The sequence below is a fragment of the Panthera onca genome, chromosome F1, assembly GCF_046562875.1.
Source record: "Panthera onca isolate mPanOnc1 chromosome F1, mPanOnc1 haplotype 2, whole genome shotgun sequence".
In the NCBI taxonomy this organism is placed as follows: domain Eukaryota; kingdom Metazoa; phylum Chordata; class Mammalia; order Carnivora; family Felidae; genus Panthera; species Panthera onca.
Genome location: NC_138355.1, coordinates 6,298,048 through 6,313,874, shown reverse-complemented (window position 1 = coordinate 6,313,874; position 15,827 = coordinate 6,298,048). Strand labels below are relative to the sequence as shown.

General features: G+C 39.8%; 1 protein-coding gene across 6 annotated transcripts in view; it reads right to left on the bottom strand.

Annotated features, from left to right (window-relative positions):
* AHCTF1 (AT-hook containing transcription factor 1) overlaps positions 1-15,827 on the bottom strand; it is a 78,912-nt gene that overhangs the window by 56,177 nt on the left and 6,908 nt on the right. For all 6 annotated transcript variants that reach the window (XR_009613350.3, XM_060643328.3, XM_078440528.2 and 3 more), the window contains 3 exons: positions 9,954-10,078; positions 7,891-8,144; positions 3,917-4,094 (listed from right to left, as the gene is read on the bottom strand). Coding sequence is in view for 5 of the 6 variants with exons in the window: in XM_060643328.3 (XP_060499311.3) it covers positions 3,917-4,094; positions 7,891-8,144; positions 9,954-10,071 (550 nt within the window). In the remaining variant the exon portion in view is untranslated. The remainder of the gene's footprint in view (positions 1-3,916; positions 4,095-7,890; positions 8,145-9,953; positions 10,079-15,827) is intronic.

Sequence of the window (15,827 nt, the reverse complement as noted above, 5' to 3'; positions counted from 1 at the left end):
GAGTTCGAGTCCCACGTCAAGCTCTGTGCTGAAAGCTCAGAGCCTGGAGCCTGCTTCAGTTTCTGTGTCTCCTTGTCTCTCTCTGCCCCTCCCCAGCTTGCACTCTGTTTCTCTCTCAAAAATAAACATTAAGAAATTAAAACAAAACAAAACACGCTCTATAAATGGATGAAACAATGAATTTAAGTAGGGTTTTCAACACTGGCTCTACTGACGCTCGGGATCAGATCAGTCTTTGCTGAGGAACGGTCCTATGCGCTGTGGGATGGTAAACTGCATCCCGGGCCTCTGTCTACCTGATGTCACTAACACCATCTCCCTCCAGGAGCAACAACCAAAAATGTCCTGAGACATCATCAAAGATCCCCTAAAGGGCAAACGTCACCCCTGGTTGAGAATCACCGGTACAAAGGTTGAGGGGAAACTCTACCAAGGAGAATCATGCGGTCATCCCCTGGACCTACTGATCACTAAAGGTGAAACGAGACACGACGTGCCTCCTGACGGGACACAGTATGAAACACCCAGCACTTCTGAGGTATCCCTGCCAGATGTCACATCTCACTCTAGTCAGAACTAACTTACGTTTGCAGAAAATGCAAAATGTAAATGACACCACGTGTAAACACTCCGATAATTCAACAATGTAGGGCATCCTACCAGATTAACTTCTTCAGCAAGGCAGTGGTACTACAAATAGAAAAGGAGAGGCAAGAGGGAGGACCACTCTATGTTCAAGGAGATACGAGACGTAACTCACATGTGATGCATGGACCTTGTTTAGATCCAGACTCAAACAATACAAATGCAAAAAGTTGCCCTAGAGGCCATCATAGCAATCTGACTTACGGATTAGTTACTAGACTACACCAAGGAGTTATTATTAATGTAGTCTGGACTGGTAATGGCATTGTGACTATACAGTGAAACAGCCATTATCTGCTTTAAATTAATTCAGAAGCAAAGGTAGGGGAGAAGGAAAAGAAAAAAAAGACACTCATGGTAAGTTCTGAAATCAAACTTGAATTTAGGTTGACGGACGTGGAAATTCTTATATTCTTCTATCTACCAGAAGATGTCTGAAATCTTTCATAAAAAGGAAAAATACTCAGGCCCATGTAGTGATATAACCCTTGTGCAAGGGCAGATTCCCTCATGCTGTTGTTATGAAGAGGGGAAAAATCACGTATTGTACTTGAACGATTACCCTCCTGATCCCTTCCACTTCTGATTATTTTTCCAAAGAGCAAGTGACTAAATTTTGCCAAAATAAATAGCTCATACAATGGAATAATGTAAACTTACTCTTACTCAAGAGAGTAAGATAGACTCTACTGTACTGATGTGGAAAGATGTACAATACCATTAAGGTTGAAAATATTATAAAACAGTATTTATAGTATAATAAACATCAGGAATTTCATTTTCTATGTTACGTGTATACAATGAAGTCCAAATAGTTATAATCATAACTATTTATCTTTCATAAGCAAAAAAAACAATTTTGCATTAAACCCCAATTTTTTATTCAATGGCTTTATAATTCTTGTAACTGAGAAATGATTCCGATCTCTGATCACGATCCAAAGAATTCCATTATAAAAACTATCCTTGCCCTGAATTCCACTACTGGTTGTGGACTTCTGAAATAAAGGATGTTCTAACTTTACTATTTTGGTCTGAAGAGAGCTTTAATTATGAATACAATCATATTGATTAGCCTCACATCTAGAAGGATGTTATCTACAAAACTCTGAAACAAAACCCCATCAAGACCATTTAACTTCTCTACCAATTTTCTGTAAAGAGCAGTTTAAGCATTTCTAATATTCTATAAATTCACTTTCAGTTACTATGATTTCTGCGAGTCAATTCTTTTCATTAACTTTACCCAGAGTTTATCAGATCTTTGTACATATCAAAATTACAGATACAGTTTTTATCATTGTGAGGTTTTTAAATTTTTTAATGTTTATTTATTTTTGAGAGAGAGAGACAGAGTGCAAGAAGGGTAGGGGCAGAGAGAGAGAGATAGAGAGAGAGAGAGAGAGAGAGAGAGAGAGAGAGAATCTGAAGCAGGCTCCAAGCTCTGAGCTGTCAGCACAGAGCCCGATGTGGGGCTTGAACTCATGAACCATGAGATCATGACCTGAGCTGAAGTTGGATGCTTAACCAACCGAGCCACCCAGGCACCCCCAGGGTTATTTTTTTTAAGTGTACATGTAGCCATTATTTCTGCCAAATCAAGTATTTTTAAGTCATACTACATAAATTGGTAAAATTTAAAATGTTCAGAAATCTGATTTGGCTTTTAAATTTCTGGTTAAATATAATTTTTACTACTTGCAGTTACAATCAGTTTTACTACACACTGACAATTTTTATTAGTTATGCTCATTATAAATTGGGATAAAACAATGATCGTTTGTAGTAGTAAGTCCTTTTAAAGAAGATTAGACCTCGGGGCACCTGGGTGGCTGAGTTGGTTAAGCATCTGACTTCGGCTCAGGTCATGATCTCGCGGCTTGTGGGTTTGAGCCTTGCATTGGGCGCTGTGCTGACAGCTCAGAGCCTGGAGCCTGCTTTGGATTCTATGTCCTTCACTCACTCTGCCCCTCACTGCCTCATGCTCTGTCTCTCTCTCTCAGAAAAATAAATAAAACATTAAAAAAAGTTAAAAAAAAAAAATGATCGTTTGTATCTTTCTTAGCTGATCCATAGACAGAGATCTGCCCTAATACAGGACTGCTTTAAAAATCAAGAATGTTCTCAAGATTAAATGGTCCTTTCATGAAACTTTATAATACATACATTTTTAAAAGGCTTTTAGATTAGCTCTCCTCCCTGCATAAACCAATCTTATAAAAGCTCCAGAAAAAGACAAAGAGGGGTGCCTGGGTGGCTCGGTCGGTCAAGCGTCCAACTTCGGCTCAGATCATGATCTCACAGTTTGTGGGTTCGAGCCCCGCATCAGGCTCTCTGCTCTCATCCCAGAGCCTGGTGCCTGCTTTGGATTCTGTGTGTGTCTCTCTCTCTGCCCCTTCCCCACTCATGCTTTGTCTCTCTTCCTCTCTCAAAAATAAATAAACATTAAAAAAATAAAAAAATAAAAAAACTGAAAGCACTTGATAAAGAAGAGATTTATAAAAGAAAAACATTAGTATTAAAGGAGAAAAATTGTCTCTCCTCACTTTTTAAAAATCTGAGTAGCATTAATTCTATTTTAGGATGTCATTCTGTGAAAGAAAACCTTCAATTACCGTGTTATTTCCTATTATATCGCTTTATTTCTGCCTTGGTCTTACCGCAGACACGTAATCAGTGTGCCAAAAACAGTGTGCTAGATCCGACACACTGGATAATTTTATACTGTCTGATTACAATCAAGATTCTATACCTTCAGCCCTCCTCCTGGCGTATACGTAATAACACCTATTGTTCAAGTGTGTATCTAAAGCAAATCTGGACCTCAATCTCTTTCAAGACCTACTTTAGTAGCTCACCAATAAACAGAGTAACTCACGCAAAAGTCTCCACAGTGCCCCAAAACACTAATACAATAGGTCCAAGCCGTGAAAGAAACAAAGGTACACAGAAGCTTCTATATAAATATTTTTCACTGTTTAAGAAAAACCGGTCCGTGAGGGGTGCCTGGGTCCGAAGCTTCCGACTTCGGCTCAGGTCCTGATCTCGCGGTTCGTGGGTTCGAGCCCTGCGTCGGGTCCTGTGCTGACAGCTCGGAGCCTGGAGCCTGCCTTGTATTCTGTGTCTCCTTCTCTCTCTGCACCTCCCCCGCTGGCACTCTGTCCCTCTCTCTCTCAAAAGTAAATAAACATTAAAAACAAAAAAGAAAAAGGAAAACCGGTCCGTTGCATCAGAATATGCAGGCGCTCAGTCCGAGGTTCCAAATAATTACCTGACGCATCCACTTCATTCTGGCCGCACGAGTCATCCAAACACAAGTCAATGAGGAGGACCCGTCCGACGTCCGTCACCACAGCCGCCACACCGAAGAGCCACCGCAGGCCAGGGTGCAAATGCTGAGTGCTCGCGCTGGCTCCACCGTGGTTAATAACAGGCTCGATGGCAGTTACCTTGGAAGCAGAAAGTGAAAAAATACAATGAAACAACAGAAAAATCTGGAGGTTGGAGCAGGTTACTAGCTATAATAGATTTAAACATTTTCTAACAGAGAATTATAAATTTGTATTTGACTTGTGGACCTGAGTAACATAATGAAAACTCCAGGTACAATAGAAATGACGCCATCATTTCACCATATAAAATGTACAGCTGGAATAATAGTCGACGTTTATGAAAACTTACAGGCCAGGCCTTGTACTAACTGGTTCACGTAACACTCACGGTAACCCTGGATATTGGATTCTGCATAATTGTACCTGTTAAAGATGAAGCACCCTGAAGCCTAGAAAGTTTAACTTGGGTTATTTAAACTCCAACCTAGATTTTTCTCTTTAAAACTGTCAACCAGCTACTCCTTCATCATATAGCCTGTTCTCCTGAGGAAGAGTAAAAAGAAATCTTGATCAAGAAAAATTTACGGGTTTACTCTTTAAAAATAAAAGTCCTGTTTATGCCTTAAAGCCTGAAGAGGTCTAACCTTTATTTTTATTTATTTTTTTAAACATTTTTTAATGTTTATTTATTCTTGAGAGAGACAGAAGAGATAGAACATGAGCAGGGGAGGGACAGAGTGAGAGAGGGACACAGAATCTGAAGCAGACTCCAGACTCTGAGCGAGCAGGGCTCGAACGCACGAACCGTGAGATCATGACCTGAGCCGAAGTCAGACACTCGACTGACTGAGCCGCCCAGGTGCCCCTCATGGTCAAATTTTAAATGTCTGTACCTAATAGTCTGTATTTTATTTGCTAGTTCACTTCCTTTCAGTTTCCTATTAATTCACAAAAATTGGGTATGACATATGAAAACTGAGTACTTAGTGATTTCTATTGTAACGCTGATGAATGTCCTAGAAAGAAAAGAGGAAATTTACTATCAATGGGTTATGCATTCATGTCAGAGTGAAAAGTTTGTTTCAGGCTGTAACTTATTATTACAGAAAAAGCCTGGCTGTCTGTAGCTCATTGGTATACAGAACATTCTACAGAGTTTCTAACTCTGAAAGCTGTGATTTCACGGATTGTCTTTCTCGTCTAACTTCTGGTAATAATGTCGACAAATACTAAAGCCCAGTCTCTTCAATCCTCTCAGAATGGTCAAGAAATCCAACTCAGTTTGCGTTCCTCATACAAATACCATGTGAATTAACTGATAATGGTACCTTAATTAATTTTAAAATGAGACACTTAAAAGCAAACAAATTTAAGAGGGGATACTGTGCCCTGGCCCCAAATCAACTAGTTGACCAAATGCTTCTGAAGGTATCTATCACTCCCCTCCCAATCTTTCCCTTCTGTATTCCCTCTTCTATGGGACACCAAGCATCCACGCAAGGGAGCCACCAGGAACCTACCCACTGCTTGTTCCTTCTCAAGTGCTCTCATCCAAGTGATCGGCAGGGCCGGTCCGTGTTACCTCCTGAGTGTACTCTACTTCTGTGCCGTCCTCTCCACATCCACGGTCATTTCCCTGTCCGGTTCCTTATCATCAGCTACCTGAACTACTCCGATCCAACGAGCTTTTGATACTAGAGTTCTGCTTTGCACTTAAAATGACTTCACCAAAGACTTCAGGTGGAGGTCACTAACTGCAACACGTCCATTCACTCTCTCAACCCTCACCATTCCTAGACCCCACCTCCTCTGTCCCCTCCCGCAGCCATTCTAAATAAGCCCAGTTCCTAAATGTTCCACATACTAGGACTTTTTACATGCTGGTCTCTTTGTCTAAAATGTCCAACCTCTATAAGCAGAAATCATCCAGGTGTTTCCATGTTCCATGTGCTTGAGTTTATCAAACAAAATACTTACTGGATTTAGGCTGTAATCTTATTACCTGTCTTTTCCCACTAGATGACTAGCTTTTTCAACAGCATAGACCAAGTTCTATTTATCTCCAAAATTTAGGACACAGCTTGACTGACAGTAAGCACTCAATAAACTGCTAAATTAATTCTGACTTTAAAATCAACACTGGCAAGTAAGTACATTTAAGATACCAGGCTATGACCACTTCAGACCCCAACACTGCCCACTGCATCAGTTTCCTCAAACTGTGAAAACAGAGTATTTTGACATTTACCTCCCTTTTAACTTTAAAAATTCTATTCTAGGGGCGCCTGGGTCATTCAGTTAAGGGACTGACTTTGGCTCAGGTCACGATCTCCCTGTCTGTGAGTTCGAGCCCCGCCTCGGGCTCTGTGTTGACAGCTCGGAGCCTGGAGCCTGCTTTGGAGTCTGTGTCTCCCTCTCTCTGCCCCTCCCCTGCTCACATTCTGTCAAAAATGAATAAATGTTAAAAAAAATTTCTTTTTCTTTTTCTTTTAGTATTTATTCTTGAGACAGAGAAACAGTGCGAGAGTGCGTAAGCAAGGGAGGGGCAGAGAGAGAGAGAGAGAGAGGGAGACCCAGAATCCGAAGCAGGCTCCAGGCTCCGAGCTGTCAGCACAGAGCCCGAGGCAGGGCTCGAACTCACGAATCGCGAGATCATGAACTGAGCCGAAGTCGGACGCTTAACCGACTGGGCCACCCAGGTGCCCCCCAAAATTTTTTTAAATGAATCCATTATTTAAATATCATTTGACTCTTAAAAAAGCAACAACAAACATTCAACTCTTAAACAACAGTAAAGACATATTTCCCCCACTGCTCCAAGGCTACAGTCTCAAATTAAAAAGAAAAAACAAACCGAAAAAACACTATAGTAATGAATATTTTAATATAAACTTCCAGTGTCCTCGTAAAACACAAGTGAAGACGACAAGACACAGATGACCCTCTTCATACAAAAGAGCATCAGAACAACTAGGTCATCCCTATTTTCACTTTGCAATTTTCTAACCAAGTATAAAAAGTTCTATTTGTTACTTGTTATCGAAAAGAACTTAACGTTCTTTCTTAAATTTTTTTTTTTGTAGAGAAATTTAATTTTTATTATTGATAAAAAAGTAAATGAATGACATATATTGAGTAGTCAGGGGAAATTTAAAAGAATACCTCAAATGTTGGAATTTATATTATTATCAATTTTTGTATTATTGCATGAAGTAATTGCATAAATTACTGAATGGCTCCATGATAATCTAGACATCTAGTCCACAGCATTATTAAATTTTTTTTTTAATATTTATTTATTTTTGAGAGAGAGGCAGAACGTGAGCAGGAGAAGGGCAGAGCGAGGGAGACAGAATCCGAAGCAGGCTTCACGCTCTGAGCTGTCAGCACAGAGCCCGACGTGGGGCTCGAACCCACGAACCGTGAGATCATGACCTGAGGCGAAGTCGGACGCCCCACCGACTGAGCCCCCCAGGCGCCCCAAGAAATTAATGTTCTTTCGATAACATACTGCCTTTAACCTCTGTATTTTGAACTTTTAATGAAAAACAACGATTCCACAAAAGTAAATGAATTATAAAAATGTATAGCTCAATGAATTTTCACAAAGCGAACACACCTGTGTGACCAGCAGGGGCTTAGTTCTGAAAGCAGAATGCTCATGAATCTTAAGCAGTACCTACCCGGGGCTCCTGGGTGGCTCAGTCGGTTAAGCGTCTGACTTCGGCTCAGGTCATGATCTCACGGTTTGTGAACTCGAGCCCCGCACTGGGCTCTGTGCTGACAGCTCAGAGCCTGGAGCCTGCTTTGGACTGTGTGTCTCCCCCTCTCTCTGCCCCTCCTATGCTCATGTTCTCTCAATAATAAATTAGCGTTAAAAAAAAAATTATTAAAAACAAAAAACAATACCTACCCTTCCAGGAAGAACAACGGCTTTAACCACTCTGGACACACCAAGGTCATAAAGGCAGAGAACACTCCCTTCTGCTTCCTCTAGTCCGATTAACAACCCGGTTCTCTTCTGCCAAGAGAACTCCTTCATAGCCAGGACGACGGGAGGCTGCTGACTCACTCCATTGAATCGATATGCAGACAACCGCGCTCCTGTGAGAAAGTTTACTACCTCAAGTTGTGGACCACAAGCCAGGCAAGCAAGTGCGTTTCTCCCTAGAAGAAGAAGAAGAAAACAGCAAAAACATTGCTTATTTCGAGGTACACCGCGTAACTAGACAGAAGTTAGATGTTTTACACATATGACACGTAGCTCATTATGTATAACTTGACGCATTATCTCTAAAGTGAAATCTAACCATTTATAGAACACAGTGGTCCAAAGATGAGTAAAATGTATTAGACAACTATTATCTCAATGATAAAGTGAACATTTGGGTAAAGGCACCACGCTATATGCTAAAACAGACCATCTCATTTAGTCCTTGTCACACCCCAATACAGAGAAAAAGCACCTGGACTCTCACACGGTTAACTAACGTGTCCCCAGCCATATGGCTACAAATACCGCGGCCAGAAGTGCATCACAAGCCTAACTCCACAGCTCACACTTTCAATACGTTATACCTCAAGAGTTAAACGAGGCGCTCCGAGGCTCATACAACGTAACCCATGAGTCTATCCCCGAAGAGTTCAAAATCTAACTGAGAAGACAAGACATAACCAGTATAACAATAGGAAATGCCAGGAGCCCTTCTGAACCCCTCGCCAGCCATGTTTGGATCTTATCATGTACACAATGTAAAGTAATCGGAGCTTTTTAACCTATCTGATTCCTGTTTTCAAATGTTACCCTCGCTGCTAAGCAGAAAAGGGACAAGAAGGAGCACAGGACACAGGTGCGGAGACGACACCCTATGCCTGGTCGGCGACCGTGAATGAAAAAAAATGGACTGACTAGAGATTCATCTTAGAGACAGGACTAAAAGGCTGTGCTTGCTGATGAAGATATGGGGAGGAAGTAAAACAAGAATCAAGAACAGACTCGAATTTTCCCTTGAGCAGCTGGGTCAATGGTAACTTGTAAATCTGTGAGGTCTACCACGCATCCAAGTACACAGCTGGATAAGCCAGGTTACAGCTATGGGAGCCTCTACGGTTTAAGGAAACAGCGTGGCACAACGGGCACCCAGAACACATGGATTCAGAGATAATTTTCACCACTTGCTATCGGCCCAACTGGGAGCAGGTGACTTAACCTATTGGATTCTTAGCTGCACAGAAGAGTGTCTACTTAGAAGAGTCTAATATCTCAGTTGAAGTTGTTACAGTGCCTGGCACGACAGTAAGTACCGTCACTACTGTCAATATTCAAGAGGTTGGCACTGTAAATAGCCACGTGACCCATATGTCTTACTGTCTACCCGCCAGGATGGATGGCTGTGAAATTCATTTTCAGAAAAGGCGCCTGCAGCATCTTTCGCTAGACTGAAATCCACAATTTGATGGCTACTCCGGTATGATTTTCTGCTCTATTATATGACCAAAACTATCTATTAATATCTTGTTCAAGTTAATGGAATTAATAAGTAAGACTTTCTGGATACTACTCGGGGCCCTACAATCAGATTTTTCTACTCTAAGACTATTCAGATTCTAATCCAAATTCATCACCAATAAAACTTACTGATTATAAAGAAATAACAGCTGTGTATTATTTCTGCCTTCTAAATATGAACACTCGATATTAAACATTCAATACTAAAAGATATAGCATATACGTAGTGTAGAGATAAAAAACGCACAGCATTTTTAATAAGGAAAAACCCACCCAAGGTTCACCGGAAATGTGTTCTCGAGTATTCGGGTGTTATCACACATGCAGCTGTAGCTGCTAGATGTTTACGTAAGACGACTACAACTGGGTGTCGCGGTTTTCTCCCACGTTAAAGGAAATTACAATACGTGCTTATTATTCTCTTACAAATCAATCACATCAGTAAATTTTCAGTAACGTTATTTTACCTGGAGTGAGCTTGCCATGAAGCACACATTCTGACGTCACTCCATCTTCCGCAAAGGCTTGCACGGTCACCTCTGGCAAGCGCAGGAGAGCCGTCACCTGTGCTGTTAGGCCGCGCATGCTTTCACTGTAAGTATTTGTAAGAGATAACATTATATTCGTACTACAATATGCCTAAGCCAGAAGAAAAAAAGAAACAGCCACCACACGAGAGTAAATAAACTAAAACTAAAATCTGATCATAAAACACATTTTATGTGCTTCTGGGTCTGAGGTACTCCCTCCTAATAAAATGTTTCCCAACGGCTTTTGGAGTGAAGATTTATTAAGCCAGATGGCCTAAGGATATACATGATTCCCCAGACTGTTTGAAGCCTGGTTCTGTGCAATTAATCTTATTGCCTGACTTACTCTGAAAGAACACTTCACACACAAACAGGAAAAGCTGATGAATTTTACAAAAACTACTGCTACGGGAAAGGGGGAGAAAGTCCCCAAAAAGAGTCCAAATACACAATAATCTCAGGAATTGAGTTTGGGACAGATCTTTAACTGGATAGAAAAAAAACTGAAAATTATCTTTCACTTCCAACGTATAGAAGATCAGATTGCTGGAATGACCCTTCTATTGTCAACGACCAAAAATAATGGTTAAAATACCACTTGTTGAATGAAATCGGCAACGTCAAACACGAAGAGACGGCAGGAATTTTGGAAATTAGCTACCAAATCCACTGCCGGTGACTGTGATCTTCTTCTGAGACTCTTGAGATCCACGGAGGCAGAAGGTAAAGCCAAGGGCTGGCAGAGCCAAGGCAAGCTAAGAGCCCCCCCACTGAACTCCACAGGCTGTATCATCGGCACCAAGGCCAGCGAGAAAAGCACCCAGTGTGCAAGACGGGAGCAATAATGCTGCCCGTTTTGACCATGACTGTGAGTCTCTATTCAGAAAATTTCCCTTCACACAAATTGGTGGCCAGAATTCAAGCTACGTTATCTGAAAACACCCAGGGAAGGATTTCTTATCAATTTTTCTCAGGTTGGTAATGCTCCACACAATCCACAGAAACCACCAAACAGTCTCCAGAATCTCAAAGATGAAATTCCAAGAAAATGAGCTCACTGTCAAATAACAAACTGTAACAAGGATACCATGATCAACAGCCAGCAGAATCAGCTTCAGATGTTGAAAACGATCAGAGAACAGAAATTACGTTTAATAGGTTTAAAGAAATCAAAGTTCTAGCTTGCTAATGAGGAAGAAACTTCACAAAAATAATGAAAAGTAGTCAAGCAGATTTGACAAAAACTAGAGAACTTATGGAATAAAAAATTAAGTAAAATTGAGAAGTCAACGGAGAAAAAACCTCAATGGAGTTATAAGAACTGTGGCATATGCAACAAGATGGAAAAACGCCAGAGTACGACACTAAACAATAAAAGGAGAAAATACACGCAGAATGATTACATTTACATAGAGTTAAAAAGGCTGTGAAACTAAGCAAAATAATACCTAAGAATACAAACATGTATAGCAAAACTATGAATAAAACAAGGAAACCATAAACACAAAAACCCAACAGTAGTTTAAGAGGGAAAGGGACAGGAACGCAAGGACTCCAAAGTAATGTTCTTTCTCTAAAACCCCACGGTGAGCAGACACGTATTCACTGCACCAAGATTCTTTGTAACTTACAAATATTCTTTGTCATATCCACTCAGCAAATAGTCCTTTTGTACCTAAAGTCAACAAAAACCAAATCAAAAAATAAGTAACATCGCATACTAGAAAGAGAGCCCCAAAACTCTTGCAGAACCTAAGACAGAGAAAAAGAAATGAGCAGTTGGAAGTTATAGCCAAGACGGGCGCCTGGCTGGCTCAGTCGGTGAAGCATCCAACTCCTGATCTTGGGACTGGGAGTTTGAGCCCCCAATTGGGTAGAGATTACTTAAAAATAAAGTCTTAAAAAAGTTAGAAACGAGAGAGGGAGAAGGGCCAACATATGTTTATTCCAAATCCCTCAGAATATAACATTAAATGATAAGGTAGAAGCAATATTCTGAAAGATACTTCTCAGACTTGGACACACCAATTCTTTGGAATCAGGAGGACCAGTGAATCCTATACAGAATAAATAAAAAGAAATGACTTTTCAACAACAGTGAAAGCCAGAAGTCTGGAATATCTTCAAAATTCTAAGCAAAAATAGCTGTCAACATATAATTATAGATCACTGAAGTTATCGTTAGATATGAAACACGTTTTTAGAAAAACAGAGTTCACCACAAATAAACTCTCCCTTAACGAGAGTTTGAAAAGATTATCTATAGAAGGCTTCAGGTAGAATGGTGATCCGATAAAAGATCTGAGATGCAAAGAGATGCAGATATCTGCAGTGGGTTCCCTGAATCTTTATATGATCAGCGTAAGCATGTAAGGAAACCACCAGAGGCCAAGGAATGGATCACTGGAAAAACAGAAGGGAAACAGTCCCTAAAGCTTACAGAAGGCCAGGAATAGCTCCAGAATGGAAAAGCCTTATAATACATGAGGACTGAGTAGAGTACTTGGAATGGTGTTGATTGCTTCAGTGGGGGCGGGGGGGGGGGGGGGGGGGGGTGAAATTAGCCCTTGTCTAATACTCATTCTGGTCCTGTATAAACAAAAGCAAGCCTCAAAAGAATCAAACTGTTTCCAAATAACTAAGCTGCACCCTAGAACAAGGAAGCCTCAAGAATATATAAAGGAATGCAAAAAAATATTCAGTACTCAAGAAAGTGAAATTCACAGTATCTGGCAGCCAGTCAAAAATTGTCAGGCATGCAAAAGAAGTGGGAAAATATGACCTATAATAAGGGGGGGGGGGGGGGGGCGGGGGCCTAACCAATAGAAACAGACCAGGAAGTGACACAGAAGTTGGAATTACCAGATGAGGACTCGAAATCAGTTATTCTAGCTATAATCCCCATGTCCAAGAAGACAGAGGAAAGCATAAGCACATCAAGGAAAGACTCAGACTCAGAAGATATTTAAAAAGACTAAGTCAAACTTCTAGAGATGAGAAATATGCTGAAAGAGATTCATAGACAGACACAGAAAGTATTACTGAATGTTAACATCCACAATAGAAATGATCTAAAATGAAGCACCAAGAGAAAAAAGGCTGGGGCAGAAAGGGCAAGAACAGAGCATCAGTGGGCTGTGGGACAATATTAAGTACCCTAATATATGCAAAAGCAATCTCCAAAAAGAGAGAATAGGCATATTTCAAAACTATTGGCCAACATTTTCCAAATTTGATGAAAACTATAAACCCACCATCAAAAAGGTCGCTAAACCTCAAGCACCAGAAACACGAAGAAACTCCCCCCCAATACATCCTCATCAAGGGACAAAATCTTAAAAGTGTCACACTGCAAAGAAGAAAAAGGTAATAATGACAGGAGACTTCTTGTGGAAAATGATGCAAGCCAGAAGACAATGGAACAATAACTGAAAGAAAACAATGGAACTGAAAAAAAAAAGCTGTCAGGCTAGAATTCTACATCCAGTGAAAACATCACTTAAATACAGAAAACAAAATGAGGGTTGATGGGGGTGGGAGGGGAAAGGTGATGGGCATTAAGGAAGGCACTTGTTGGGATGAGCACTGAGTGTTATATACAAGTCATGAATCACTGGCATCTATTCCTGAAGCCAAGACTACACTGTATGTTAGCTAACTTGAAAATACATTTAAAAAAAAAAGGTAAAATAAAGTAGATCTGCACTATAAGGAATGTTAAAGAAATTCCTTCAGGACGAAAGAAAATGATACTAAATGGAAATCTAGATCTACACAAAAGAATACAGACCACCCAAAACTGGCAATTATCTCCTTAGAAGACAATTATCTATTTGAAGCAAAAATGACAGTAATATATGTAATTTATAACATATTTACAAGTTAAACAAATGACAATAACACAAGGCTTTGAGAGGAGAAATGGAAGCACAGTTACAAAGTTCTTATACTGTATGTCAAATGCTCTAATGCTGTTTGAAGGCAGACGGCAATAATTTAAAGATGTACACAGTAAACCTTTGAACAACCACTGAACACACACATGCACTGAACTACATCGCTAATTTACCAATGAAAGAGATAAAATATCACCATAAAAACTTAATCCAACAGATGGCACAAAAAGAGGGAAAATGAAAGAACAGATGGGACAAAAAAAAAAAAAATTGGAAGATGGTAGATTTAAACCTAGCCATATTACATCCACATTAATGAAATGACTTTAACGTTCCAATTAAAAAGCAGACTGTCAGATTGAATTTTTTTTTTTTTAAAGCAAGAGTTTAAGTAAAAAGGCTAGCTAGGTTGAAAGTAAAAATGGAAGCTAGATCACGCTACCACTGATTAAAAAAAAAAAAAAGGGTAGGGGCGCCTGGGTGGCGCAGTCGGTTAAGTGTCCAACTTCAGCCAGGTCACGATCTCGCGGTCCGTGAGTTCGAGCCCCGCGTCAGGCTCTGGGCTGATGGCTCGGAGCCTGGAGCCTGTTTCCGATTCTGTGTCTCCCTCTCTCTCTGCCCCTCTCCCGTTCATGCTCTGTCTCTCTCTGTCCCAAAAATAAATAAAAAACGTTGAAAAAAAAATTTAAAAAAAAAAAAAAAAAGGGTAGAACAGCCATATGAATATCAAAGTAGAATTCAGAGCAAAGAATATTACCAGGGATAAAAAGGTTCATTTCATTATGATACAGTGTTTAACTCACCAAGTGAACATTAACAATCCTGAACATTTATATTGAATAGAGCTTCAAAATAAATAAGGCAAAAACTAGGAGCTGAAAGGAGAAACATAAAAACCCACAGCTGTAATTGGAGATTTCATCACGTCTCTCTCCACAAGTGATAGAACAACTAAACAGAAGAGCAGTAAGGACACAAAAGACCTAAACACATCTGGCCAACCTGATTGATTTTTATAGATGATTCTACCCAAGAACAAAAGACTACACACTCTTTTCAAACACACACAAATGACTTACCAAGATAGACTATATCCTGAGCCATGAAATCTCAAATTTACAAGGATTCAAATCATACAAAGCCTTTCCTCTGCTCACAAGGAAACTAAAAAGCAGTAAAACATCTGGAAAATTTACAAATATCTGGATACTAAATAACACACTTCTAAATGAGCCATGGATCAAAGAGATCAAAAGGGAAATGAAAGTACTTTGAACTGAATGAAAATGAAAACATGACGTATCAAAATTTGTGTGATGCAGTATAAAGCAGTACTTAGAGGGAAAGTGATAGCACCAAACCTCTGTAAGATTTCAGATCAGTAACCTAAGCTTCCACCTTTAGAAACTAGACAAATAGGAACAAATTAAACCCAGCATCAGCAGAAGGAATAAAAGAGTTGAATTTAATGAAACAGAAAAATCATAATAATAAAAAGAAAAAGAAATGAAATCAAAAGCTGGTTGCTAAGAATTAAAAAACAAAAAAACAAAAAAACAAAAAAACTACCAACATAAAGAAATAGATTAACAAAAGTGAGAGACCAGAGACGGAACTATTTCACTTACGACAAAAATAAATTTTTTTCTTTATCTCATTGTGCAAATTTAACTGTGATATGTCTTGTTGTTGACCTGCTTTTGTTGATCTTATTGGGAGTTCTCTGTGCCTCCTGGATTTGGATATATTTCCTTCTCCAGATTACTTACGTTTTCAGCAATGATTTCTTCAAATAAACCTTTGCCCCCTTTTCCCTGTATTCTTCTGAGACTTCTATGATATGAATGTTATTATGCTTTATGGAGTCACTGAGTTCCCTAAGTCTACATTCGTGATCCAGTATTTTTTCTTTCCC